We start from the raw sequence: 27676 nt of genomic DNA, 5'->3' as shown, positions 1-27676 counted from the left end.
CGGCCCCGCTCCGGCCTGGCCCTGCCGCCCGCCGCCGCCGCCCTCCTGCGCGCCGCGCCCCGCCTCGCCGGCCTCCCGCGCCGGCCCCGCGCCCTCCTCCTCCTCCTGCTGCAGCCGCCGCCCGGCGCCGCCATGCCCGGCCCGGCCGCCGGCAGCCGGGCGCGGGTGTACGCGGAGGTGAACAGCCTGAGGAGCCGCGAGTACTGGGACTACGAGGCGCACGTCCCGAGCTGGGGGTAAAGCGCCGTGCGGGGACCCGCCCTCCCTGCCGCGGGAGGGCCTCAGCCCGTGGGGAGGGTTTCCTGATACCCCGCTGCCGTGCTGGGCTGTGCTGGGCTGTCCCGGGGGGCTGGGAGGGGACCCCGCTCCCCGGCCTGCTGCCCTGTTCGTTATCCACTCTTCCCCCACCACCGCCTCTCTTCTCTTGGTGCCCGCAGCAACCAGGACGACTACCAGCTGGTTCGAAAGCTCGGCCGAGGGAAGTACAGCGAGGTCTTTGAGGCCATCAACATCACCAACAACGAGAGGGTCGTCGTGAAGATCCTCAAGGTGAGTATCCCGTTGATGATGGAGAGGCTTGTGGTGGCTGGGAGCAAGAGAGAGAGAAGCTGGGTTGGCAGGGCCAAAGAACTGTTGGATCTCTTTCTTCACCCCAAAACTCCTGTTTTCTCGTTAAGGACATTGGGATGGTATGTTTGGAAATGGATTTGGTGTCTTGCGTGCTGTAGCGCAAGTGTTTTGATGTCTCCACCCCTCCTTGTCCAGCGTAGCTCAGGGCTGAGAGTTCCTCTGGTGGGGGAGAGCTCTGAGTCCTGACATTTGAACAGCGTTGCGTGTTCTGCCTGTGTTTGGCAAATCGTATCTGGCAATGCCTGTCTAAAACAGCCCAGGCACTGCCATTTCAACAGGAATGTGAAGCCTGGAGCGGGGAATCCTTCTGTTAATCTCCAGACAGCGGCATGTGGCCTTTTCAGAGTTAGGCTGTGGGATGCTCAGCAGTTAAAAAAGCACCAATATTTTATATTCAGTCCCTTGGAGGATCTCATGTGGGAAAGAACTTCATCACAGCCAGACTACAAACACTGGAAACTTGAGGGGGTTCAAGGAGAGCTACCAAAGTTTGGCAGTGTTGGTGACCTGTGTGCTGGTGTGTTGACCCTGGTGGGGTTGGCTGTGGGAACCTTTGTGGAGCACTGGAAGGTTGTAGTTTGGGAGGGCTGTGCATGCGTTGTACGCTGCAGGGCATGTCTCACAGTGTTTGACACTGAAGCAACAGCTCACAGCAATCTGTGCTAACTGTCCTAGCAGCACTCTGTGTTAGTGATCTCAGGGCAGGCAGGGGAGTTAAGACAGAGATGAAAGGTTAGAGTTGCAGTATGTTTGGTTCTGGCTTGGCTGACACTTGCGGCTGTCACTTGTTGGACTAGCGACACTTGTCACTTGTTCCCCAAGAGCACGTGGGAGCCAGTGTCTGACCATGGGTGTCCTAAGAATTTGGGCACACATTCATCCACAGTGTGCAGGGGATTCTGAGCTTAGTGTGCCCCTGCAGCCACTGAGAAGAGCAGCTTTCCAGGACATGCATCTCTGCAGGGCTGTAGCCTTAAGGCACTCAGTAGATCCACTTGGATACCGTGTCTGGCTGTCTCTGCTGACATTCTCACTCTCTCACTCTGCCTGCTTCCTTGGGATCTGCCTTAGCTTCCCAAAGAACTTGCCATGGTTTGTCCAGCCAGTGCTCCTGGGAAGGGTGATGGTCTTCCATCTGCCTCTGGGAGGAGGCACACAACCCCCAGCTTTGGCTGTGGGCAAGGAGGTGGCCAGGTGAGCTGTTTGGGAGAGCCTCTGTGGCTGAGCCTGACGTCAGGGCAGAGTGGTGAGGTTCACGTGTCCTTGCCAAGCCAGGTTCCTCTGGCATGCTCCCCCTCCTTTGGATGCTTTCTGTGGTTTGGTGTTTTGTCTTTTTTAAAGCAGATGCAGGCAGAAATTTTTGCTGTGAGACAGTGGTCACAAGTGGCAAGTGCAGAGCTGGATTTTATAGCAAGATGCCTTGTGACTAGGGAAACCGTGCAGTTGTGCATGCTGCTGTGGAGCCCTTGATGGTCTCTTTGGGACTGCTGTGGTTTATTGAAATCCTAGGTCTTGTCCCACATAGAAAGGCACCACAAGGCTGGGAGGAGGCTGCAGGGAAAGTCATCAGAAACCCTGCTCCTTGCCTCTTCCCAGCCCAAAGAGCCTCCCCTGGAGCGATGCTGCTCTGCCTGTAGCAGCTGAACTCTGTCACGTCTAGGGAGCCTGTCAGCCTTGGACGGTGAGTCAGCTGGCAAGAGTCATCTGAGGGCAGCTGGGTGCTCCTTCTCCTTGGGGCCTGAATGTGTTGCCTTAATGCCCTGCAAGCAGGAGACTGGATTGTCCCAGATATGAAGTGGTTGGTGTTGCCACTGGTTCCCCTGGCTCTCCCCACTTGCATTAACATGCAGACAGCATTCCTGTGAGCGAGCAAGGAAAAGCAGAAGGTCCAGATAAATAAAGATGAACTTTCTCCTCAGTGGAAAGTGGGTCAGTGAAAAGGGAGTTTCAGAGCACCACGTTGTGTACATTATGAAAACCTGTGAAGTGTGGCAATAACATCACTCTGATCTGTGGAAAGTGCCTCTGGTTTCCTGTAACTAGTCTCAAAACTTAATTGCAAATGTAATTGCATGTATCTATAGGGGAGCCTTAGCAGAGGGGCTGGGTGTCTCTGTTCCTCCTAAGACGGGAAAAATTTAGATTCTGTGCGATGAGAAATGCAACCAAAAGTCTTCAGGTTTTTGTGTGATGCAGGGATGGGTCAAAGGGAAGTACCGTGGTTGGGCAATGGATGCAGACGTTTAGCACAGTTGCTCCTTTCTCTTTAACATTCTTTGAGAGTACAATTTATGTTAGGTGTTAGAGTGAGTTTTAGCAAGAGTCACTGTCTTGATATCTCAGCCTCATGGGAAGTCACTGGTGTGTCTTCCTGGCCTTTGCTCGTTGAAGCAGCTTGTCCTTACGGAGCTCAAGCTAGCACATAGCAAGTACTTCCCCTGTTTGGTGTTGTACTACCTGAACATCTTGTACCATCCTCCACAGAGGTCAGGAAATTTTATCACCCTTTGATGCAGAACTGAGCCACAGAGATTTCCTGTGTGACTTTGGGCAAGTCCCTTAGCCTCAACAAAGCTGAGACTAGAGCATAGGTCCTGGTTTAGGGCTGCATGAGGGAGATAACTGCTCTTCCTCTTAGGGCAGCCACTTGCCTGGTTTGTCTGTAAGTGCTCCATGAAGACTTCAGCTTTGGACAAGGCCAGGGAGCTGAGGGCTCTGGTTGGTACCACAGTGCTCTCAGCCTTTTGGACTTACATAAAGCAAGGTGTCCTGCTTCCCTGGTTAGCACCCAGCATTTCCTTTCAGTTCTCCTACCCCAAGTGCAGGACCAGGCATATCCTGCAGGAAAATGGGGATGTTGTTAGTTGTAGTCATAACGTGTATCAGCAAAGGAAGAGAATTAAGATCATGCAATTGACTTTGACATTACCATTTTCTGGATCAAGTGCCTTACAAATATGATGCTCTTAATGTCACTTTTCCTGGGAAAATTCTGCAGCTCTTTTTTAAAAAGAAAAATTAAGCAAGCACGTTGCTTCTCACTCCACTGCAGCAGGACATCAGGATGCACTGTGTTGCATGATGTGTGCAAAGCAGTGAGGCAGGAGCCTGGTTTGCCACACAAGACACCCCCTGCCCAACATCCTTCAGAAGCTTTTATCTTGAGCAGTGAGGCAGAGGACAACTCTACCCCTTTTCAATGTATTTAGGGAGCAAAGAGTGAGAAGTTGCTGAAGTATGGGGACTGCACTGTACTGACCTTCCTACCCCTCAGGTTAGTAGGGCAGCCAGCAGCTCTGCTCCTCACTCCCTTGCAGGTGTTGGAGGTTCCTGTCTGCTTTTTGATCTGGCTGGCCTGGGTACAGCTGTGCCCCTGCTTCCTGCCTGCCTTGGGGCAGCCCACACCAGGAAGGAGGAGGGTGTGAAAGTGTTCTGTACGTGTTTTCGTGTCGTGCTTAAATCTGATGCTAAGGTTTGACTCCCAGGATGAGGCCTGACATTCCTCAGTACATACAAAGGAAGTTTAAGACGTCCTTGTTGCCAGTGAGTCCTGTGTTGTCTACATGCAATGCAGGTATCTGAAGCACAGCTCTCCTCTTCCGTATCTTGCCACACAGAAGTTTTTGATGGACCACTGAGGTCAGTCTGTGCTGTCTCTTTGATGAGGTTCTCATTTTGTTTTTCTGCTAATGCAGCTCCAAGATGTCTCCCTGCATGCCTTTAAAGTGAATCCTCTGTTCTGGGGTAACAGTGTTCTTGGAGGATGTGAACAGTGTTGCAACTTGCCACTCCAAAAGCCAAGGCTGACTTTCCAAGTTGCTTGTAACTGCTACAGGTGATACCATGTAGTGAGAATGCTGCTGTTATGAGTTACCTGCAGTTAGTGCTGGTGCTGAGTGTTGGCTGTACCACATGTATAGGTGTGTCCTTCACCTCCCAGTCTCCTGTACTGCCTCCATCCCTACTGCACCCCCTCCATGGGAGTGGAGATTACAGCATGGCAGGCCTCTACAGGAATCAGGAGTCATCCTGCTTTTGTGATGCACCTGTGTCTCCATGTATGCTCTACTTGCCTGCAAAGCATTAAACCCATCAAAAAGAGGCTGGTTTGTCTCCTAGTGTGGTTACTCTGCATAGGCACAACATGGGTGGAGGTAGGGGAAGAATGCAGATGCAAGGAGAGGGACCAGTGAGATGGAGGTCCTGCAGCAGTGATGAAATAGCCTTTTTCTCCTTTGGTGGCTTTTGTCCCTCTGTGCTGAGTCCATGCACTGGAAATTTCAACCATGTACATGGTTTCACAAGTGCATTCTTGCTTGTTTGGCTTTGTTTTTCCCCTGTTCCCCCATTTGGGCTGTGTGAACCCTCCAGAGCTGCTGCTTATACCAGGCACTCTTGGAAGATCCTGCCGTTGTTGAACTCCAGTTATCACTCCAGCTAGAGAACCAAGTTGGGATGGTGGCTCTGCCAAGTTTTCTTCTGTCTCTACAAGATTTAGAGCCCACATACATCAGCTTGTTCTAGAGGGAGGCTGAAATTACTCTCATGCTGGTGTGCAGAAGGGATTGCACAGGGAAATAGGATTGGATGCTGTTGGTCCCTCAGGCTGGAACTTTTGACTGCATCAGTGACCTTCCACCAAAGCTGTTCAATGCCTGCTCCTGGTAACTCTGTGTCTCTTGCTCCTCCTGCATTTGCATGCACTGAATCAGCTCCCCCTGTCCCACTTCCTCCTCTGGCAGTCTTGAAATGAGCCCTTTTGCAAGAGAGATGGGTACATAGCTCTGGTCTTTCAAACACCAGTTGCCCACAATAAGCTTGGCAGAGTTGGCTGCTGGAGTCCAGCCTTGTGTGAGCTGAGACCAACTGGGACAGTACTGGGTGCCTTGCAGAGGCCTGGAGATGCAGCTGGTGACTCTTGTGGTGGTGGTGTAACACCAAGGAACTGATGAGCTGCAAAGCTGCAGCTCCCCCGTGGAGAAGGGTGAGATAGAGCATTGTTTCTGTTTGCAAGGGCCTAAAGGAATGATTTCCATCGCATGGAATGGTGGTGGGAATCAGAGCTTGGTCCTCATGTCTCACTTTTAGTTGACTGCAGAATTCTTGATGTATCATGGGCAGTTCTGAAGCCCCAGGAGGGATGTTTTGGGGTGTGCCCTGTTGGAATGAAAAGGATTCTGAAGGAAAAAATGAAACTGCCTTTAGAATACATGCTGGGATATTCTACCAAACTTAAGTATATTTTATTTCACTAAAAAAGCAATAGTACTTTTGTACTTTCTAGGTATGTTTTCCCCCCCTCTTCTCTAAAATTCAAGAGCAGCTCACAAAAGTTTGAATTCCACAATGGAAGTGGTAAAATGCAAACAACCAACAGAATGTTAACATAAGTGGGCTCCTCGATTTTGTAGCTCTTTGGAATACGATTATTTGGTTTCCCAGCTGATGTCTGGCAAAATAAGCAGAGCTGCTCTGAAGCCAATTTTCCTATTGAGCAATTGGTGTCAGGCTTTATAGGCTGATTATTGTGATCCTTTTGATAATACTTGCTAGAGACAAATGAGCTTCTAGTGCCAGCTTTTAAATGTTCAAAGCCTGTGACAGGGATGCTGCTCGAGCCTTTCACTGGTCCTGGACACTGTGTGTTCACATCTCCCTGCTTGTTCACTGGAAGCATCGTTGTATTTCCAGGCTATTCAGGCTTGGTGAGCAAAAAATTGATTTTTTTTAATGGGGTGGTGGAATACATTACTTTAGTTTCTCGTGGATTTGTATCTTTTGACTGCTAAACCTTCTTTCCTGCTGTGCTAACCCCAGTTTTGTTTCAGAGCACCTGCTGGGCAAAGCCCAGCACCTTCTGGGATTCCTTCAGAGCAGCACGTGTGCTCCTCAGCTGGCAGCATGTGTGCACTGCTGGGCTGCCTGCTCTGGGCTAATGTAAAATGATTTTTATGCTTTGGACTTAACTCGTATTTCACATGCCTTCCTGGTCACTGTTTTTCTTTCACAGTGAGAAAATGCATAGAGAACTTTGGATAACAAATCTGATTTCTCTCTTTGCTTGAATTCAAGCAATGCCTTCCCAGGTTGTTGGGGAAGGCTGGAACTGGAGCATCTGACAGAACAGTGTACTCCCTTTGCTTTAGAAACCAAGCAAAAAAGATGTTTAGCCAGGCAGCCATTTATTCCTTCAAGACAGGAAGTGATGGTTGCAGTCTTTTATTTAAAGGTTTATTTTAGCAAACAATGTTAATTCTCCCAGCTGGTGTTTGCTGCAGCTGGACTCCTTCCCTTACAAGTTTGCATGATCCTGTGGGAAATGACCCAGGATCTGTTCTCTTGGTCACAAAAAGGTGTTTTCTTCTTGATCTACCTGACTGCAAAGCTTATTGTGTGACATTTTTCACTTCTGCAGAGGGATAGCTTTGCATGATGCTCCCCAGACTTTGGGCAAAGAGAGTTGGGATAGCTCTGGTCACTGTCACTGTCTCTTCTGCCTGACTTTCAAGTGAATTAAAGCATCTTGATCCATTTGGCTGGTAGGGTGGGAGTCCTGCAGCCACCAAGGTGGCTGGAGGTCATCTTGTCCCTCTGCTCTGGACACTCAGCTGTGAGCTGTATGTTTTGTCTCCACAATCCACAGCCACCTCACTTCCAGTTTGCCTGAGGAAGGAAGCAATTTTCTGGGAAACTGAAAAACTGGCTTGTGCTAGACAGTAATGTTGTTCTAAGGGTACTGATGCAGTTGAAGTAATTAAACCCCTCCCAGTGTAGACACGGTTAAACTGAGACATGTCTTTTAGCCTGGTTTCCTATGGAAACGAGTCTTACGCAATCCTGCTGTCTGTCAGCCTTTCTCCCCTCCTCCCCCCAGTAGTTTTTGCACTGGTTGGCCAATTTCAACCAAATGCGACAGAAGTCTCCAAGCTGTCAAGTTTGTACAGATTTCACAGAAGTAGGTGTTTGCACAGAGCAGAGGGACTGTGTTGGAGCCCCTTCCAAAGGGAAGGGCTTTGACCCATACTGGTCACTGGAGAATCCCAGCATGGAGGAAAGCTTTGAAATACCTTTGGCATGAGAACAGATGGAGTTGGAGGCTGTACCTGTGTAAAACACTGCCTTGCAAACACAGGCAGATCAAACTCAGGAGCAGTTAATTTTGTTGAGCGGCCTGCTCCTTTCCTCTGCTTGAAATCCCCCTCCCAGTGCAGGAGGACTGGCCTGTGTGGGCAGCACAACCTGAAATGCTGCTGTTCATAGCCTGGTTTAATAAAATAGCCTTAAATGAGTATTGTTAAAAATACTCTGGCTGCAAGGGCTGGTGTTTTAGAAGCTATCCCTGCTGGGAGAGGCAGATGGTTGGAGGCCATAATAGCTTCAGTTCACATTTAATCCATGTGTGTTTGGAGTCAACATCCTTGGAGAGACAGATCGGGTGACTCTGAGAGACAGTTGTAGCAACCCAGACTTAATCCTGGTGCGTGGCTGATATGCTGCTGCCAGCCTGTAGTTTGAGCTGTACTGGGCTTTGGGACATGAGGGAAATCAGCAAAGTTTCTCTGGTTTGAACAGTTACCCCCAATGCATTGCTGGCCATGTATTGGAGTGGTTTGCACCAAGGTGTTTGACCTGCCAGATGCAAGGGCTTGGGCTTGGAATGGGTTACTGGGCAAAAAAGGAGCCCCAGTGATGTGCCCTTGGATGGCACTTCCAGGGGCTGTGCAGCTGTGGCTGGAGCAGTGGTGTGGGACCTGTGGGTAGGAGGTGGTGTGAGGCTAGGTGGGTGAAAGCTGTGTGGGATGGGGTGCAGGCCAGCAGTCACCACTGAAATGGGGAAACTGTTCCCCCCCCATTGCTCTCTCTGAGGACACTCCTGGGCAATAGCTTTTCCTCTGAAATTACTTCAGCCAATGGCATTTCTTTTGCCTCATCCTTGTTTACTTAGTGGTGGAAAACCCCACTCTGAGTGTGTTCTGAGGATGCAGGGCTTCCCAGCCCTAGCCCTACCTGGAGGCTGGTGGGGCCCTGGTCCCAGCTCACAGCTGATATGGGGATGGTGTGATCAACCTGGCCAGAGCTCTGCAGTCCTGCAGCTTAGCAGGAAAAAGTGCAAACAGCCAGTGGCTTTTAACTCTCCCTCTTGCTGAGACAGTGTTCGCCCGAGTGTCTTCCCTTGGTGATGTCAGAGATGCTGCTGGTGGTGATTATCTGCAGGCATTTCATTAAAAAAGACCAACTTTCTTCTCTCCTTTTTTCCACAAGTCACTGATTTTGTCTGCTCTAGTGTTTTAGTGTGTGGTGGGTAAGGGTAGATTTCTGATGGAGATAACGCAGAGCATCATTTTCCCATCCTGCAAAAGGTAAAAAAAGCAAGTGGAAGTGACTGGAAGACAACAGCTTCTGCCCCAGTGGAAGCAGTGGCTGCTATGAAAGGAGAAAAGGGAATCTTGGAGGGATAGCCTCCCCTAGCTGATGCAAAAGGCCCCTGAAATAACTACAGTACAGAGGGAAAGGTGTTTCTCAGTGGGCTTTGGGTTCTCTTGGCTATGTTCAGGGACTGTTTCAGCTCGCAGTCAGGAGCAAGTGTTGCAGCAGAGAGGCTGGAGTCTGTCATAGCCAGGCCATTCAGGGAGCACCTTCAGGATGTCAGTGCCTCAATTCCTCTTTGAAGTTCCTTGAAAAACAGCTTGTGTGTGCAACTGCCTCACTGGGCAAGCAGAGTAACCAAATTACATTCTCTAATTCCATCTTGGCGTTCTGGTAAGATCTGTGCATGTGGGTGACTCAAGGGCGGTGTCTGTCTCCATGCTGACATAAATTAAATTAGCTCCTAATGAAGCATCCTCCTCTCAGGTTCCAAGATGTAGCCCTCACTCTTGCTGGTTTACATGCCCCTGCTCTGGCTGGTTCTCCCTTTGTGTCCAAGCTCCCAGGAGCTCCAGCATTCTCTGGGTACTGCCCTGGGGCTGTTGGTCCCACTCCCCAGCAAGCCCTGCCCAGCATCGCTCCAGCTCTGACAGCTGTGGTGGCCTTGCTGCCATTTTCCGCAGTGGCTTTATGAGGTGCTGACGCTCCCTGTGCTGGCATTGGTGTTATTTTTGGCGCTTTGCTTCAGGCTGAGATTCTCATCTTTTGGCTTTAAAGTCTAGCTCATGCCTTTTAACTTGCAAGAGGAGAAGAGCAGGATTCGAATCTGAAGGTTTCAGCCACCTGAAGAGCCTGGAAATACAGCATATTTTATCACTTACATAAATGCCATATTTTCCCACTATATAAAACCTTCTGTTCCTTCTCCTATCTGCTCATACATTTCTGCCAGGGGTCTGAAAACAGGGATTGCCTTGGATCTGCCTGTAAGGGAAGTATGAGTTGTACCATCAGCATTCTGTGGCCGTCATAGAAGTGGGAGGCTGTGGCAGAGGTGAGGTGGTGAGCATGAGCTGTTGAGCTCCTGTGGCTCCTTGTCCTTCACTCAGACATCTGCTAATGTGTGTTACTTTGGGAAGGTGCCTCATACCTTTGCCATTGCTCATCACACCCCTCCACACACACCAGATTCAGTGCCAGATGATGAATGTTTTAGAAAGCTAGAAGTCTGGAGAGGAGTGCTTTCGTCAGCAGCCTCAGAGATGGGGCTTTACTGGCAAAGGGCTTTACCAGTCCCTGCAAGATGTCTCTGCAGTTCTTTTTAGTGATACTGGTGGGGCAGGAGGGGATGTTCCAGATGTGAAATGAAGGACTGCTAGACTTGGTGACTTGCAGCTGGTCCTGCCCACACTGGTCAATAGCCAAGGCTCATGAAAAAGTCTCACCTCTTATCTGCTCTAAACTGCCTTTCATTTCCAGCAGGCAGGGTTGTGCTGGGAGTGGATGAGTTACAGAAAGGATCATTTGCATTGAAGTGAACCACTGGATCAGCAGAGTGTAAAAGCCAGCCCAAGCACTGAGCCTCTGCCTTGGGAGCAGCTGTTCTTTGTCATTCTCCACAGGGGGATGTCCAGAGGAAAGCTTACTTTGCAAAGAGGGCTCCTGAGACTGAGCAGATTAGAGGAGGAGTCAAAACTGTTTAAAATGTCTTTAGGCTTTAAAAATAATCATGGTTATGGATGCAGTGACATGCAGTGCAGTTGGCTTTGTGCATTTGAAATGTTTGCAAGTGAGGCACAGCAGTGTCTGAGCTTACAAGTAATCTTGGTGCTGGAGACTCTCAGGTTATTGTTTCATGGGATTCAATTACTCATTGGGAAACAGGTTGAAAAGTGAAAGACTGATTAGTGCTGGTAAACAAAAGCAAAGCTAGGTCCACCATGCTTGTCCTGTGACTCTGAGTGCACAACATGAATCAGTATGTTGAAGTTACCACATAGCAGTCCAAGGCACTTTTAACCACAGTTACTGGAGTCACAGTTCTGTTTTTCTGGAGTGGTTTGATTGTCCCCCTGATGCATGGAAGGGTTTCGTGGATGAGAGGGAAATCCTCGCTCATGCAAAGTGTCTGTCTCCTCTTTGGTGCTCAAAATATTCCTGTGTGAGGGTGGGAGCAGAGAGAGGAGGGGAGGTGATGTGTTCCAGTCAAAATCAGTGGCAGAAGTCAGTGTTAATTTCTGGAAGGACTCTCACTTCTAATTTCTTTTGTCTATTTAAGCCAGTGAAGAAAAAGAAGATAAAACGCGAGGTTAAGATTCTGGAGAATCTCCGTGGTGGCACCAACATCATTAATCTGATTGACACTGTCAAGGATCCAGTGGTAGGTGCCTGTGTTGGGGGGTGTGTTGGGATTGCCTTTCCACCAGCTGAAGGCACAGGCTGGTTGGTTTGGTGGGCTCCTCTTCAACACCCCTTCTGTGTCCTTCGTCAGTTGCCCCAGCTAATGGGGGAAAGTTTTGAAGTCCTACAAATTTTCTGTAAGAAAGTAGAGCCTGTAACCTTCTGTCTGGCATCTGTAACCTAAGATCCAGCCAGGGCAACTGGATATTAAGCCCTTTAATCCTTCTGGTTGCTGTCCTATGCAGTGACCAGTGGTCATACCGTGGTCTGCCCTGCCACAGTTACCCCATTCCTGGGGAGTTTTCTGTGACTGGCAGCTGGCTGAGGGCTGTGACTCCTGGCCTGCTGGCAGCCCTGGAGAGGAAATCCTGCTGCAGTGTCACAGTTCTGGCTGACCTCTCTCCTGGGAGGAAGGCTGGGAGGCCTGAGCTCCTGGTGACACGTTTTGCCTTGCCCAGTGCTCTCTCTGCTCCATGGCGAGGGGGGAGCAGCACTGGCCAAAATGCCAAATTGGTGCTCAGTGTGGGGGGTATGAGCAGGGTCCCTAGTGAGAGCTGGGCAGGAAGCAAAGGCTTTCTCAGGTCTCTTGGAGCCAAAGAAAGGTCAAGTGTGTATTTTAAACCATGACTTTTTCTCTCTTGCAGTCAAAGACCCCTGCTTTGGTGTTTGAGTACATCAATAACACAGATTTTAAGGTGAGTTTGCCTGAGTGTAGAGGAGGGAGGCTTCCCATTTCTGTAAAATGCTGTGATTTTCATATAATCCTCAAGAGCTGTAGGGGGAATTTAGGGTTTTCACAATTGTGAGCTTTACTTTTCTTTCGCCATGTAAATCAGAAACCTGGGCTCTAGATGAAAAGGCATAGAAGGTTTGTGTGCTGAATGTCCCAACTCTGAACAGTAAGGTCAACAGGTTAGATATTCTTGCTCCCCTCTCAATTTAGTAATCAGTGCTGTGCTATATATTCAGCCCAAGTTAATCCCTGAGCTGTAGTGCTCTGTTTACAGCAGTGCAGTTGATGGAGCTGGTGACACTGCCTTATTCTGGAATCCTTCAGACCTGGGAACTGTGGGGTAGCAGAGGCTGGAAAGCTCATCTCCCACTGCTCATGGGCCTAGTAGTGAGGGATTGAACATTCTTGAATACATCTTAAGAGCTTTCTTTTTCTTGTCTGAGGCTGTAGCATATTCCCTGGCTCTTCTGATGTCTGGAGGCTCAAGGGATATTACTGCTCCCAAAATGAGGGTCCTTCTGTCAGACTGCAGCTACAACTGCCTTTGCTTCCAAAATGCTTCTAGACAAAAGGGATCTATAATTAGCAGCCACACCTATCTTAATGGTATCTTTGTTTCCCCCATGTGAGCCTTTACCCTAAATCACTAAGTCAGTGGTGGAGAATTAACTGAGCAGTTGCCATTAGAAAGCCAGCAGTCATTCCTCCTGCTCCATTCAGGGATCTCTTTCATTCCATGTTATGGGATGGTGGGTTTTTTCTTCCTTTCTGTCCCAGATCATTATGTAGCTACAGGTTTTGTAGGAAGCAGATGTACCAAACACCCAGAGAAGGATCTTGGGCTGGTGTTGGTTGTAAAGGAGGCAGCTGGCTCACAGACCAGCTCCTGCAGCCCTGCATGCTGAGGGCCAGCACACATAGTTTGTGTCCCTCTGGGGTGGGCTGGTGAGCTGGATACTGCCAGGTGGGATGTGTGTGTGTAGCCAGAGCTGCAGCCATGCTGCAGTGAAGGTCTGAGTGCTGCTTAAACCATGTAGAGATACACTGCATGAGCTACAAGAACAGCAACTTGCAGCAGCATCTGCCCTGACAGCTCTGGGTGGGAAGAGGAGTGTTGCCTCCATCAAGTAAACAGCCATGAGAGGAGTGCTCTGTGGTGACCTTTCAGGGCTAATTAAAGCAGGTTTGGTTTGCCTGGGTTTTGTTGACATCAGCTGGGCTGTGCCAGTGCCTCGTGTGTTGGGAATGTGCCCCTGTGCGTCTGTGACCCACAGCCTCCTTGGAATGCTGGTCCTAGAAGTTTTTAACTTTCTCTTTAGGGAACTTTTAATTATTTCATTGATTTTTATTTTTAATACATGTCTTGAGATAAGCTATGTTGCTCAGGCATTGGTACACCTTGCTGAGGATTGCTTTGTGTGTCTCCAAGTCAAAATGTGATTACACCACTCTGACGTGTCTTTAGAGGAAAAAATTTTCCTCAAGGATATCCCCAGAAACTGAAATGTGTCCATGAAGTGGAATGTTCAGCAGTACCTTGGGGCTGGTGGCCAGCAGGGACTCTTAACTGAAAATGCTGAGCTTGGGGCCCATGGTCCTTTGGCCATCCTGGCCTCATGGAGAGCCAGGCTGGGCACTGCTGCAGCAGTGAGGAGCATTGGACTGGCCACTGCACAAGTGACAGTGCTCAGCTCTGGCTGTTGCATTAGAAACAACTACATGAGCTTACAGCAGACTTTTGTAGGCTCCTGGGAGAAAGCCTTGCTCCTTGGGGAAGTCCAAATTCACAGCTGAACAAGTCCAAGACAGAAAGTATTGATGCTTTTGATGCTGATTGGTACAAGGCAGGAATAACTTGTCTTGGGAATGCAAGTGTGTCCCCAGGGCATGCAGTGTGGCTTCTTGTGTTCAGAGCTTATTTGTAACCTGAATTTCCCTAGCTGTGTATGGGGTGTGTGGGTTGTTTGATGCTCCACTCCCATGAGCTGTCTGCCTGTTTGAGTAGGTTCTTGGGGCTGCAACTAATTGCAGATTATAGAGCTGCTTCTACTGAGGTGCCTGTGGGTGTCTTCTTCTATATAGAAACTCCCAAGATGTCTCTTCCCTTGCTCTGAAGTGCCAAGCAGAGAGTACAGAGTATGTGAGACCACTTGTGTTGGTCTCAGCTTGCTCTGTACCTCCACATGTGAAGCAGCTGCAGAGCACCCAGTCATTGTCCCCCTGCTCCATAGTCCTTGTCTCTCTGGGCAGCCAAGTTCTGCTGGAGTTAAGTGCCACAGGAGCTAATCCAGGTGACAAGGACCTCTTCTCTTTGTTTGAGTGTGGCTGTTGCTGATGTGCCCATCTCTCTGTTGGCATCTGGATTCAGCAGCACTGATGAGAACCAGCATGTCACTGGCAAATCACCTTCAGGGTGTGTGAGGGGTTCCCAGGGCAGCTTGTGTGGCTGAGGGCTGTGACTCCCAGCCTGCTGGCAGCCCTGGAGGGGAAATGCTGCTGCAGTGTTGGCAGTCCTGGCTGACCTTCCTCCTGTGAGGAAGGCTGGGAGGCCTTAGCTCCTGGAGACACATTTTGCAGGCAGCAGGTGATTGTTGACTACTCCACAGGCTTTCATTTTTCTCTGTCCTGTTGGCAGTAACTGCTCACAGACTTGGATGTCTGCTCAGTTGTCTCCTTTCTGGAAGTTCCTTTCCTCCAGCATTACTATTTTTTGCTTTGATGCTAATACTTTGACCCCTTTGCCTCTTCCAATGGCAGAACACTGTTCATGCCAGTGCACCCCTGGAAGTGGCTGCTGGGTTTCCTCAGCTCTCTGTGCCTGGGCAGAAGCTGCAGTTCTTTGGGATCCAAGCTGTGGCTGTGGATGATCCCAGATCAGAAGCACAAGCTTTTATTTCACTATTCTTAAATGATGGTATAAACAGGAGACTTAGGTGATACCTCCCCAGAGCTGATTACATTTTCTTAAATTACCTGTCTGGTCCCCTCTGGAAGTGACAGCACTTGCCAGGAGCATGAGCTGGAGCCAGGCTGGATATGTATTCTGCTGTGTGAGGACAGCAGCTTGTGTGCAGGGTTAGTGTTTCTCTTCAGACCTGCTGCATTACTTGTCATCTGAGAGCATTCAAGCTCCCCACAGCAATTTGCCTTAAATGAAAGCTGCACTGCAGAGCCACATGCAGCTGAGGAGCCATCAGTGAAATTAAATGTCTTTTGCTAATTGGCTTCAAACTAGAAATGAGACGCCTGCACTTCAGCCACTGTCAGCTGTCACGTATTTTGTACCTGGTACTGTGCCTTTCATTGCCCCAAAGAGGCAAATGGGGCCAGACAGGTCTCAAGGACCAGTTCTTGGCTGGGTTTGCTCTAGCAGGTTTGGAGCTGAAGATGAGATGGATAAGAAAGGTGAGCAACGGAGGGTTTTGAATGTTCAGCTTGCTGGAGTTGTGGGTACAGTGGGCTGTTGAGTCAAGTCTTCCACTTCACCTGCATTTTGGTGATTTTTCAGGCCCAGTTGCTGTGAGGGAAATGTCTGTGTGGGTTTTATTCTTGTATATCCAGGGTTTGTTTAAAAAAATGGTTGTTGCCCTGCATAAGCAATGCAGAAGTAGAAAAGATTCTCCTCCCTTGTGTGGCTGCCAAGGCTGGATGCTTTGGGAACTGTTTTCCCATTTTTTTTTCTTTTGTTGCTGCTGCTGCCCTGCACCCCAAAGCAGTGTGTCTCCTCACAGGCACCCTGTTGCTCTGCAGATGCTGCTTCCTGCACGTAGCCAGCTGTGTTGCTCACTCAAGGGAGAGGAATAAGCATTTAACTCCTGTCAGCCCCATGCTGGGGGAAGTGTGTCTCTGCCTCCCCAGGCATGAACAGGATTGGTTTATGATTGGTTTATTGGTTCTGTGATGTGTGCCAAAATATCACCAAAAGCTGGAGAGGGGTAGTGGCTGCCTATGGGTGGGTTTGGCCTTTCCTGGTGCTCTGTATGGAGAAAAGAGACCAGCCTGGGTCTCTGAGGCCTCATGGGATCCTGAGTGCTGGGCAGATGTTTGCGCTGGGTCTGAGTGATCCCCGCAGTGATGTTTCTGATAATCCTACTCCACAGAGACAGCTGTAAGAACAGAACATGGGGCATGTGTGCAAAGGAGGTGTCTGTCCTGCCCTGCTAGGCCGGGCAGAGGGGATTTGGAGCCCTCTGTCAAAGCCTGCTTGAGGCAGCTGCCTGTGCAGGAGCCACTTGCAGTGGAAACCTTGGCTCTGTCCTTCAAAGCTGTCTGCATTCATTGGCTGCCTGCAGGGCTGAGCAGGCTCCTGCAGGGACTGTTCCCTGTGGTGAGCAGAGCTGGGCACTGCTGGCCACACTGCTGGCCTTGGCACTCACAGAGGTCAGAGGGGCTGGGTTTCACAGGCAGCTCTCCTAGGGAAATCTGTTGAATGCTGTTTGCCCAACAGTTTGGGCTTATCATGGCCCAGTGCCAAAGGCCATGAGCCAGAGAAGCAACAGCATTGCAGGTCTGAGAGGAAAGACATTGGTGACCTCCCTTCCATCCCCTCCCCACTTACAAGAGGCAGAGAGCCAGGGAATAGGGAAAGTGAGGCCTAGTCTTGTAATGCCACTGCCTTTCCTGCCCTCCTCCTTCCCCAGGTGCATTGATGTTGCCTGGTGAAGTTGAATGGGGCAGTGAATGCCAGGACATGTTTTACACATTGCTTACAGTGTTTGTAACCTAGGAAGCCATTTAAACAGACCTGGAAGGACTCAGCTGTCCTCTGCTGGCCCTGTGTCCTGCATCACTTGTGCACAAGTCAGGAAATCCATCCCTGCTATGGCTCTGTAGCTTGTGGCTATGTCTTTTTTGCTCCCTGCTCACTTGTCTGCTTCACTGGGTTGCTCCAAAGCATTAGGATCATCCCAGCTCATGAGAATACAATGCAGTTGTGTCCTGGAGGCTGTTAAAGCTCTGTGTGTGTAAGTGACACTTGTATGTTATCAAATGATTTCTGATTTTGGGGCTGGGCGGGGGCTGTTTGTAGATGGCCCTCAGTAAGGCAGGAACCTGAGGATCTCAGCATAGGCTTGGAGGGGATCCAGGGCCAGAGCTGCTTCTTTGGAATGTGAATTTCAATCCCTTGCTCTGGGATTTTTCCTGAAGCTGCCAAGTGGTGCCTGTGATGGACAGCGGGCTCCAGTGCTGATGCAATTGGTGATTTGTCTGAGCTGTGAGATGATCCTTGTTTGTAAGAAAGGGCAGAGAGGTCTGGTCCCACTGCTGCCCTGTGAGTGTCCTTCCTTGCCCTGCCCTGGCATCTTGCCTTGCTTTCCCTGGAAGAGAGGACAGCTCAACAAGGTTGGACTGACTCCACAGCCACTGAAAGATACTGAGCAGAAGGCAAATTTTGGGCCAGCTGTGACCTGGTGTGGGAGCAGCAGGAAGATGAGTTTCCCTGTGATGGTGCTGGTGGCACAGGGCAGGTTGAAGTGCCCCCTGGAGCTCTCACTTCCACATGAGCTGCTGCAGGACACAGGAGAGGAGAGTGGTGGCAGTGAGCACTTCCCCACAATTCGAGTTGTGCTCTCCTTGCTCCCACAAGCATTCCTGTGCTCTTCAGTTGCATTAGCCTTTACCCTGGGATAGAGGATAGAGCCCTGTTGCTCTAAGGCTGGCTCTCTTTGTGCCTCCCAACCCCATGCTCCTTTAGATTGATGTTTTCCTCTCCCTGTCACACCCTGAACACCTTCCCATGTGTTCCCAGCCCACCTTCTTTGAATGCTGTTGTCAGTGCTGGCATACAAAGTAATTACAGTGACTTGACAACAGAAAAAAAGTCACAATTTTCTGTACCTCCTCCAGAGCTTTTGTTCTGTCCCCCTTGGACAGACTGCCAGACATCTGCTGGAAAGTTGTGACAAGTCTGAATGATGCCAGTAGCATTTCACAGGAGCTCTTGCATACTTTCTAAATTTCCTGGCAGGTCTGAGATCAGGAGAGCCCCCAGGAATGGTAGCATTCATAGGGAATCTGGAATGGATCAATGACTGGAAGCAGGTGGGGTGCAGGAAATTAAACTAATCCAAATCTGGAGTATTTATTTTTTCTCTCTTTTTTTCTCCTCCCTCCCCAAATCTGTTTCAGCAACTGTACCAGATCCTGACAGACTTTGATATTCGGTTTTATATGTATGAGCTGCTTAAGGTGAGTGGCATTGCACATGACAGTCTGGATGGGGAGACTAGGAACAAGAGAGGCAGTAGTGGGGTTCATGGGCACTGTTGTTAAGAGGTTCCTTCAGTGCAGAATTCAAGTCTCATCACCTGGGAAGGTTTGGGAAGAGATTGGGTTACCAAGCTTGTTGCTGTGAGGTATTGCAGCCAAACTGGGGGCCTCTGGTCACCTCCAAAGAGTCTGTGATCCTCTGAGGTCTAATGAGGTTTGTCATTGTGTCACCAGGTAGAGCTGTGCTTGGTCTCCCTATGACTCTTGCACCATTGGGCTGCTGTGAGGAAAATCAACTCCCAGAAAAACAGCCAGAGCCAGGACAAGGCCCTTGAGGCAGGGCTGGGGAGCTGTGATGCTAGGGAGAGTAGAAGAGAGGGATTGGCAGCTCCAGGCTTTCCTCTGCTGCAGTATTCAAATGCAGCCCCAGAAGGTGAATTCTGCCCACTAAGTTATGCCAGCTGTTACATGTAACATCAGTATTTTCCTTTGACACCTCCCAGCCAAAGTTTTCCTTGCCCCTCTGATGAAAGGTGAGGAGTGCCCTCAATACCTCCCCTTAACTAGCCTAGCTTGCACTTCCCCATGGAAGTTCCCTCCAGGCGCCATGGTGGGTCTGTGGGATGTGCTGCTCTGGCTCCTGGGGGTCTCCAGCTGCAGGACAGGGGAGGCAGCAGGGCACAAGGGAGAGCTGACAGGTTTGACCCATCCCAGGGCTGTTCTGGGCTGACCTGCTGAAACAGCAGCTTGGCTTTCTCAGTCCTAGCAGGGCCTTGGCACTTCTGGGCTGGCACTTTGCAGCTCCCATGCTTCTGGAAAGGAATGGGACAGGCTAGGAAAGCCCTTTATGCTCTAGGACTTGATGACTGAAGGAGACTTCTGAAAGAGATCCAGTAGGCTCAAGGGAGGCTTTCTTCTCTTCAGCCCCACGCTTGCCCAACTGTCTGCAAGGGAAGGTCCTTCCTGCTGGGTATGGGAGTGAGCCTGAGGCAGCCTGGGATTAGGATGGGAGGGGTGATGAAGTTCAGATGATACTTGAGCCTTGGCAACACAAAACACTAGAAGAGCTTCATGCCTGGAAGCAATTTGTGTAACCTGTTAGAGATCTCCTGGACTGGAGATCCAGGAGCACAGTTTGTGTGAGGCCACGTGTCACTGCAGGCTGTTCTCTGCTGGGATGGAAGCTGTTGCCTCCTTGCTTCCCACTGTGGCACAGGCCCAAGGACAGCGTTGCTTCCCTGGCACTGGTGTCTTGGATATTGAATGACTACAAGCTGTACCCTCTTTCTGTGCTGCTGGAGATGCCATAGCATCTGATAGATGTTGATGGATGGATCTCCCTCCCCTTGGAGATGAGAAAACAACATTCTCACCCCCTTGCTCAAGGGAACAGCTGCGCTGGGGGGGCAAGTGGTGCAAGGTCATGGAGCTGGGGAGCTTATATGTGCTCTTGCCTACAAGCTTGAAGCAGCTTTGCTCTCCCTCATGTGCTATCACTTGCCTTTTTTAAGTGCAGTTTGGCTTAAATCAGCAGGGCAGAGGTGACTTTCTAACTTGGGTGTGTTTTGGGACACAAGTGGAAAGCCTCACTGGAAGGCCATAAAACTGCATGCATGTAGGAATCATTCCCCTTCTAGGGAAGAAAGCCTGACCTAGGAAGCACAGGGCTACCCAGGTTGGAGCACTGGGCTTGCCACCAGGTGGGACACCTCTCTGCATTATGTTCTTCAACAACTGTGCAGGGAACACAGGGAACACCTGTGACTGCAGTAGGGCACAAGGTCCATACAGTCTTGTTGCCAGCTTGTCACTTTATCATGTGCAGCATAAGAGCTGAAACTGCTCATTCCATATGCCAGGGTTATGGCACTTCTTGTGAACTCTTGCTTCTGGCTGAGAACTGTCTGTTACATTGGTAATGCTGTGCCCATGATCACAGCCATGTCTAATGTGTGTGTGTGTGTGTCTGCCAGGCCCTGGATTACTGTCACAGCATGGGAATCATGCACAGGGATGTCAAACCCCACAACGTCATGATAGACCACCAACAGAAAAAGGTACTGTGACACCAGGGCTTACAAGCAGGGGTTTTCCAGGGAAAGCTCTGCTGCCTCTGTACCCATAGCCCTGGCAGATACCCCTCTAACCTGCACAATCTCTGTAACCTTTCTCTACTGGCTCCTCTCCATCTGTGCCAGCATCAGGAGATGGTCAAAGTCCCACAGAGAAGCGCCTCAGTGGGAGTCCATGGCTTCCTCACTGCTGGGGTGTGCTGGTTAGACCACAGGAAATGGGCAGCACAGGGGCCTACCCCACCTCATGGTACTTCTGTCTCATTGGTGGTCCACAGGTCCCTCTCTGTCAATCAGCAGTGGCTGTACAGGCAAGGCAAGGTGTATAAGGAAGGGAATCTCTTACTGGAGTCCATCCCTAGGAAGCAGGTTGTCCATCCCTGCAGCTGTGGGGATGGTCTGCCTTGCAGAGTGTGCTGAGCCCCTCCTACCCTATTTTCTGCTCTCAGTCCCCAGGTAAAATCAACACTGCCTTCAGCCCAGCCCTTTTAAACAGTGGGATAAGACTTTTGCCTGTTTCCTGGTACTCAAGGACCTGGTGGTGCTAGTAAGGAGCCAGATGCCCAGCAGTAAAAGTGTGCTTGGACTCAGAAGGCAGTGGAGCTGTCTAAGCTGGCCTTTGCGCAACCAGCTGATGTTAGGGGAAAGGGAAAAACCTGATCAGAGAATTGCTGAGAGCTTCTGTTGTCCACAAAGGTCCTTCCTCCACCCTGGGCTCCACACTTGCATCAGGGGATTGAGGTTTGGCCATTGTGGCTTCTCCTGACTGGCTGGTGACTCTGTGTCTCTCTTGCATGCTCAGCTGCGGCTCATAGACTGGGGTCTGGCCGAGTTCTACCATCCAGCTCAGGAATACAACGTCCGTGTGGCCTCTAGGTACTTCAAAGGACCAGAGCTCCTTGTGGACTACCAAGTAAGAGTCTGTCTCCTCCTTGCTGTCTATCCAGTGATAACACTTGTGGCTGCACTTCAGCCACCTTTGGGTTGTCTGGTTTTGCCTGTCAGGGCATTGCCTGGGTTGGAGAGAGGCTGGCTGTGAAGTGCAAAGGCTGAGGCTGCCTGTGCTTGTGGAGGCTGTGGTGAGTGTGCCTTTTCTGACAGCTTCTCCTTTTCTCCCTCAGATGTATGACTACAGCTTAGACATGTGGAGTTTAGGCTGTATGCTGGCAAGCATGATCTTCCGAAAGGAGCCCTTCTTCCACGGCCAGGACAATTATGACCAAGTAAAGACATTGTTACTTGGCTTACTTTGTGAAAAGTTTGTCCCCAGTTCATCTCTGTGTGTACGGTGGGGAGGCTCTGGGGATGGGGCTGCCAGGCTGGGAGGATGCTGCTATGTTTCGTTGAGCCATCTCTGATTTTGCTGCCTTGTGTAGGAAACTTGTTTTCTGCACATCTTGCAAAAACAAGTTTCAAGGGAGAAACTCCTTCTGCCTGGATGTTTCCAGAAAGAGGGCTCTTAGATTTGGGCAGCTTTGCCTCTGCAAAGGAGTGGTGGGCTGCCCTTCTGCTCTCTGAACATGACTTTTGTTCCAGCTGGTTCGCATCGCAAAGGTCCTGGGCACAGATGAGCTGTATGGGTATCTCAAGAAGTACCACATAGAACTGGACCCACACTTCAATGACATCCTGGGCCAGTAAGTGGAGAAGTGAAATGCTGCCTTTTTTTCCTTGTAAGCACAGAGAGGGAGATGATAAACTGATGTCTGTACCCTTGAGGCACTCTCAGCAAAGGCCTGCTCGATCTTCTGGATAACGGTGCTGCTTGCAGGCTTCACATCTAGCTGCTCATGCCATCTCAGGAAGTCACTGAAATGCAGGCTCTTTCCTTTTGTGTCTCCCATGATTCATGTGCCATCTCCTATTTCTTCTCCCTCCTGCATGTTCACATCCTTTATGTAGAGATGTAGAAACTGCAGTTAAGTGTGGGCTGAGTGGCTCAGAGTGTTCCAGTTGAGATTTCTGAAAAGTACAAGCAGAATGGATGGAATAGTGAGGACAGGTTCTGTGAGGCTGGGATTAGTGAGGACAGGTTCTGTGAGGCTGGCTGGCAAGCCAGACCAGTTCTAGTCCCAAGAGTGTCACCCTGCCTGCCACATGCTGTTGTCTAGTCCCTGTAGACAGAAGAGAATGTGCAATGTTGTGCCTTTGCTGGCACAGGAGATCATATAGTTGTGTACATAAAGAAGAGGATTTTCCACCTTTGGCAGGTGTTTGCTGGGCAGTAGCTTGTGCAAGAAAGAGCTTTGGGCTGTTTATCACAGCCACCTATACTCAGAAGTGGCTGGTGGCAGGTGATTCCCGTGGGACATGTGCAGTGACAGCTGGTCCCTTTGTCCCTTTGCAGGCATTCCCGGAAGCGCTGGGAGAACTTCATCCACAGTGAGAACAGACACCTGGTCAGTCCTGAAGTCCTTGACCTCCTGGACAAGCTGCTGCGATATGACCATCAACAGAGGCTGACTGCCAAGGAGGCCATGGATCATCCCTATTTCTGTGAGTCTGTGCAGTAGCTGGGGCCAGCAGGGATGCAGTTGTGGGGGCACATTTTGGCTCCCCACTCTGCAAAAGCCTTAGCGGCTCTGTGGGGTTTCAGGGCAGTCTCTCTGGAAGGATTTGCCTGGGTGGAGTTTCCGCTTTATTAAATACTGTTTCCTTTTCCTGCCTGGTCTGTCTCCTACAGATCCAGTGGTGAAGGAGCAGTCCCAGCCCAGCTCAGAAAATGCTGTGCTCTCCAGTGGCATGACAACAGCACGATGAGGACTGGAAAACGACGGGTAATTCAAGATGTTTACAAATAAAAGCAAAACCTTCGGTCACACAGTGAAGGGAAAAGAACCAAGGACCCCCCCCTCCTTTCCCTCCCCTTTATACTCGGCAGAAATCTAACCTTGGGGGGGGTCTTAAACCTCAGTTCCTCTCTGGTGGTTGTGGTTAATGTAACTCTAACCCTGTGGTACCAAAGCCCTGGGCAAATGGTCTTGCAAGAGCTAAATATGTAGTGATATCCCCAGGGCTCCACACAACTGATTCTGGTTCACATCTCTATGGATCCTTCTCTTCCTTCTCAGTCCAGCCTTCCCCACCATGCTGGTGGGGACAGTGGGGACAAATTGGTCGTTCTACCATCAGCCCTTAGCATGCCTCTTTCTAAACTTGCCTTTCTGACTTGTAGACTCTGAATGAACCAAATTCAGGCTGGGGGTCAGCAGGTGCAACTCTGTTTTGAGGTCCAAGTCTTTACTGCTCACTCTGGGCTTGAATTTGGCCCTTGAATTCCAGTTTCAATTGTGAATGCCGGGGTGGTTGGGGGGAGGGGGGGCAGTTTGACAAAAAACAACCCACAAACCCAGCAGCATCTCGGGATTGGTTTGGAGCATTAATACAAAGGCACTGATCCGAGTTGCTGGGGAGAGGAGTTTCCCCCCTCCAGTGTGTTTGACAAAGGCTCGCTCTGAGAAGAAACTCAATAGACCTGCTTTGGAAACTTGTGAATGTGAGGGCTGCTCTTGTGGCAGGAGAGGGGAGGGACTATCCAGACTTTCCCACCGAGCTCAGGAAAGTCAGTGTTGCAAGATTTCTTGTGATAGGTGTGCAACCACGTACCTCATGACGTGGCTCCCATGAGAATTCGTGCCAGACGCAGACTTATGCCAGAGCACAGCTCTGGAGCGGTTCAATCCAGCACCGCAGGATGGAGGAGTGGAGAGGAGGCCAGGGAGGAGAGCACAGGGAGGGGGGAGGATCAACAAACAGCGGCGTCAGGGCAGGGGCTGTGCAGCTGCTGATCCAGGCCTTGGGATCCCACGCAGTGTTTGAACAAAGTCAGCCATTTGTTGAATTCTGGGGTGCCGATCCTGTTGGGGGGTGGGGGGTTCGTCTTATGGGTTCTTTCATCAGATCCCTCGATGGCTTTATAGCCCCACAATTCACAGTTGCCTCCTCTACTTGTTCTGTGTGTAACTTCATCAAGTGGTTCTGGTGACACTCAAACCTAGACGCTGGAGATAGTGTTTTCCCACCAGCACCTAAACACAGAATTTCCTTCTGCGGCATTGTTGAAATAGTTAATTTTTTATAAGGTTGCAATGTTTCTATTTGAAACATCTGTTTACATTCCATATTCCAATAAAGTTCTATTGGCATCGACAGCAGGTCAATCCATTTGTATAATTCACTGAAACCAATAAATATCTATACGTCTGAACGTCTGCCGTCTCAAATCTATGGGATAGCCAGAAGGCCTGAGAGCTGGAGGCCTTGTGTCCTCCAGGAGGGCAGGTCAGCTCTTCCAGCCCCACTTGTCTGTGTTTTTTTGGGATCTCTCACTCAGTCTTTGGTTGCAGTTCTTCCTGCTGTCAGCCCTGAGAGTTTCTCTGGGGCAGATTGTCTCCACTGCCACAGGGCCACAGAGGAGGTGTGAAGGCTTGGGCACAGCGTGGGGCTCAGCTCTTGTGCTCCACTGAGGGACAGACCTGACTGCTGTTACCTGGTGGGTCAGACCAGGTCACCACTGCACAGCTGGAACTTGGGGTTCTCCACCTGTGTACCCCCCTGCTCGTCTGCTTTCAGCCTGCATGGATGGCTTGGTCTAAAGATGTGCTGAGTAGGGAGTAGCTGTCTCCTTGCACCTGAGCACAGGGGGACTGTTCTGGGTGTCTGGCTGAGGAGCAGCCTGTGGTTGCTGCAATCCTGCAGGGCCTTCCTAGCATTTGCTCTGCTGCAGAGGCTGCTGAAGGCATTGGTGAATGTTCCCAGCCCTCTCCTTCCATCTGCCCACCCTCCTGGCTGCCTGGCCTGAGAGGTGGGGGGGGGGGGAGGGGGAGGGTCTCTTGTGCTATTACGCTGTGCCAGTACCAGCAGGGTTGGTTTGGGGTTTAAATATCAAGTTTTGAACTGATTTTAAATATCTATTGAATTGCTCCATTGAGAAGTGGATGTTTCTCATGGCCTGTCCAAATTGCTATGGGAGAAGCTTGTCTGTTTTCCAGCTCTTGTGTGTTGGCATTCCCAGCTTCTGGAGGGGCAAGGCAGAAGAGGTGGGGAGAAGAAAAATGGGTTGAGTGGGGGAACTTTGGTAGGTGAACAGTGTTGACCATTGTGTATGAGTGTACTGCATATAAATGCTTGACTGTGTCTGAACCTGATGGTGAAATTTCAAGGTGGCACTTGGGGAAGTGTCTTTTCTGTAAACCTGCATCAGGAATTCTTTCCTGGTAGCCTCAAGAAGAGGAAGAGAGTTGCTTTTCCAGAGAATGAAATGGCTTTCCCTGGTTGCAGTAAGCAGAGAGGCTGGAACAACCTGCTCCTTATCTCCCCACAACCCTACCCCAGCTCTAGGGTAGGATGAGCAGTGACAGATTCATCCTGGAGGGAAACAGCAGCTGAGCAAGAGTAGTCTGGGAATGAGGAGGATATGGAGTCTCCTGATCCCAGGGCAGTGGGGATGTTTAACTGCAGCTTGCACCAATTTATCTCTGCAGCCAGGGGCTCTTCCAGCACTCAGAGCAGGAAATCCTTCTCTCCTCTGGACCTTAGCAAAACATTCTCCTGGCTGTAAGGACAGCCAGGAGCTGGGGAAGAGTGCTTTGTCCCTAGGAAGTTAAGAGGACTGGGAAACATGTTTTATCTTCATCTGCTTTCTCCTGGAGAAAGTTAGGAAAGTCCTAGTGCATGTTCCTGGCCTTTCAGCTGGCCTGGCTCCAGCTTTCTAACAGAGGTAGAGCACTGGTTTGGCTGAGTGCCTTGGAAGAGGAAAGGCTCAAAACTGAGCTCCAGCAGCCACTGAGGGATGCAATAGGAAATGGATGCAGCAAGCAGCTTTGCCAGCTTGTCTGTTGCAAGTGTGCTGGGCACGATGGGCACTTTTAGTGGAATTGTGGGAGGTGTTTGTGGTAGTGGAGGGAAACTCCAAACAGCAGGTCATGGAAAAAAAGTCCAAACTTGTCTCTGGCTGTCTGTGACAGTTGTGCTTTGCTGGGCTGCATCTCTCTCTTGCCTTGCTCAGCTCTGCCTTCCCTTCTCACCTCTTCCAGGCTGAGGTTTCCTGCTGCCCCCAGGTCCAGAGAGCCATGGAGGGTGCGCCTGGGCCTGGCTGGGGTGGGGTGGCAGATCCGGGGCAGCGTGCCCAGCCGAGGAGCTCCGTGTTGAGCTGGCAGTGCCCCGCGACGCTCACTTCCCTCCTCCCATCTCTCCTCAGGTCCGATGCTGTTGCTCCCAATTTTCCATAAGCAGAATGAGAACCAAATCAAACGTCCCATCGGCGCGGTAGAGCGACGGCGGGCGGACTGCGCGGCGTGGGCAGGGCTCAGAGCGGGGCACACGCCTGGCTGGACGGCACTCGCCTCGCTATGACCGCAGCCCTTCCCTCCGAGTGTTAAAGGTTCTTCTGCCTCTGTTTCCTTGTTGAGCTCTTCCTGACCCAGAAAGCGTGGAAATGTGAAGGGTGTGCAAAGCAGTTGTTGGTTAGTCGTTCCTTCCTCTGTTCCAGCTGTTCCCCCCCGACCTCTGATGGACCACGGTTAGACAGCTTGTGCCTGTCTCTTCCAGGACATGGGGGTTGCAGGGGATGTAGTATCGTGATGGACAGTTCTATACTATAATTAAAATAATTCTATATTGTTGAATAAAAGTTTTAAAAGAAGCATGCAAGGAGGAGTATTCAGTGGGGAGGGAGCTGGAGAGTGTTGGCAGAGTGAGCTGTTCCCTGTGCCCGGCTAGGACAGGCTGGGTAAGAAAAGCAAGAGAAAATCATACAAAGTCAGTGTGGGCAGAGGCAAAGGAGCCACTTGCCTCCTTTGGAGGTGTTTTTCCTTTCCCTCCTTAGGCCCCCACACTCTTCTGAAGGTGCCTGCCTGGGTGGTGGCCTGAGTGCTAATGCTGGTACCTGTTTTTTCCAAACTTGGGTAGCCTTGGGCTCTGTCTGTGAACCCCTGGAGCTCCCATCTCTTCTTTCTTGGGCTCAGGCTCTCCTTCTCCTCCCCAGCACCATGACTGCAAAGCTGTGAGCCTGGAGGTCCTGCCCAAGGGCCACTGCATTGCAGGAGTTCCTCTCAGATGTGGTCCTTCACTGGCAGTGCTCAGGAGAGTCTGCCTGCAATAATGATTGTTGGCCAAGCTGGGCTCTGGCCTTGGGTATTAATGAACCACTTGAAATTCTGTCTAAAAGCCACCAGCTGGACTCTGTATGACTGTACATGGTAATTTCTCTTGTGTTGTCCCGTTCCTTCATTGCCCATATGTTTTTCCCTGTACATTTTTTCCC

General features: G+C 50.4%; 1 protein-coding gene across 2 annotated transcripts; it reads left to right on the top strand.

Moving 5' to 3' along the window:
* Positions 1–24: 24 nt before the first annotated feature.
* On the top strand, positions 25–27055 carry CSNK2A2 (casein kinase 2 alpha 2). Of its 2 annotated transcripts, XM_030227560.2 has the most exons (12): positions 29–236; positions 438–549; positions 11276–11377; positions 12042–12092; positions 18260–18319; positions 20314–20397; positions 21215–21325; positions 21534–21635; positions 21949–22049; positions 22760–22908; positions 23096–23189; positions 26612–27055. In XM_030227560.2, the coding sequence occupies exons 1-11, from the start codon at positions 133–135 to the stop codon at positions 23170–23172; spliced, it is 1053 nt and encodes a 350-aa protein (XP_030083420.1). In that variant the 5' UTR covers positions 29–132; the 3' UTR covers positions 23173–23189; positions 26612–27055. The 2 variants fall into 2 exon arrangements, with proteins under 2 accessions (XP_050834926.1, XP_030083420.1); XM_050978969.1 differs by lacking the exons at positions 21534–21635; positions 26612–27055 and having other exon boundaries at positions 25–236; positions 23096–24619.
* Positions 27056–27676: the final 621 nt, after the last annotated feature.

The sequence above is a fragment of the Serinus canaria genome, chromosome 11 (genome assembly GCF_022539315.1).
Source record: "Serinus canaria isolate serCan28SL12 chromosome 11, serCan2020, whole genome shotgun sequence".
Taxonomy (NCBI): domain Eukaryota; kingdom Metazoa; phylum Chordata; class Aves; order Passeriformes; family Fringillidae; genus Serinus; species Serinus canaria.
The sequence above is the reverse complement of the archived record's forward strand: the minus strand, read 5'-3'. Positions and strand labels throughout refer to the sequence as shown.

Excerpts from the sequence above, each read along its gene's own strand:
- CSNK2A2 (XM_030227560.2), top strand. The coding sequence starts at position 133 with ATGCCCGGCCCGGCCGCCGGCAGCCGGGCGCGGGTGTACGCGGAGGTG. Across the intron at positions 550-11,275 it reads TCGTCGTGAAGATCCTCAAG|CCAGTGAAGAAAAAGAAGAT; the intron begins GTGAGTATCCCG and ends TGTCTATTTAAG. Across the intron at positions 22,909-23,095 it reads CATGGATCATCCCTATTTCT|ATCCAGTGGTGAAGGAGCAG; the intron begins GTGAGTCTGTGC and ends TGTCTCCTACAG.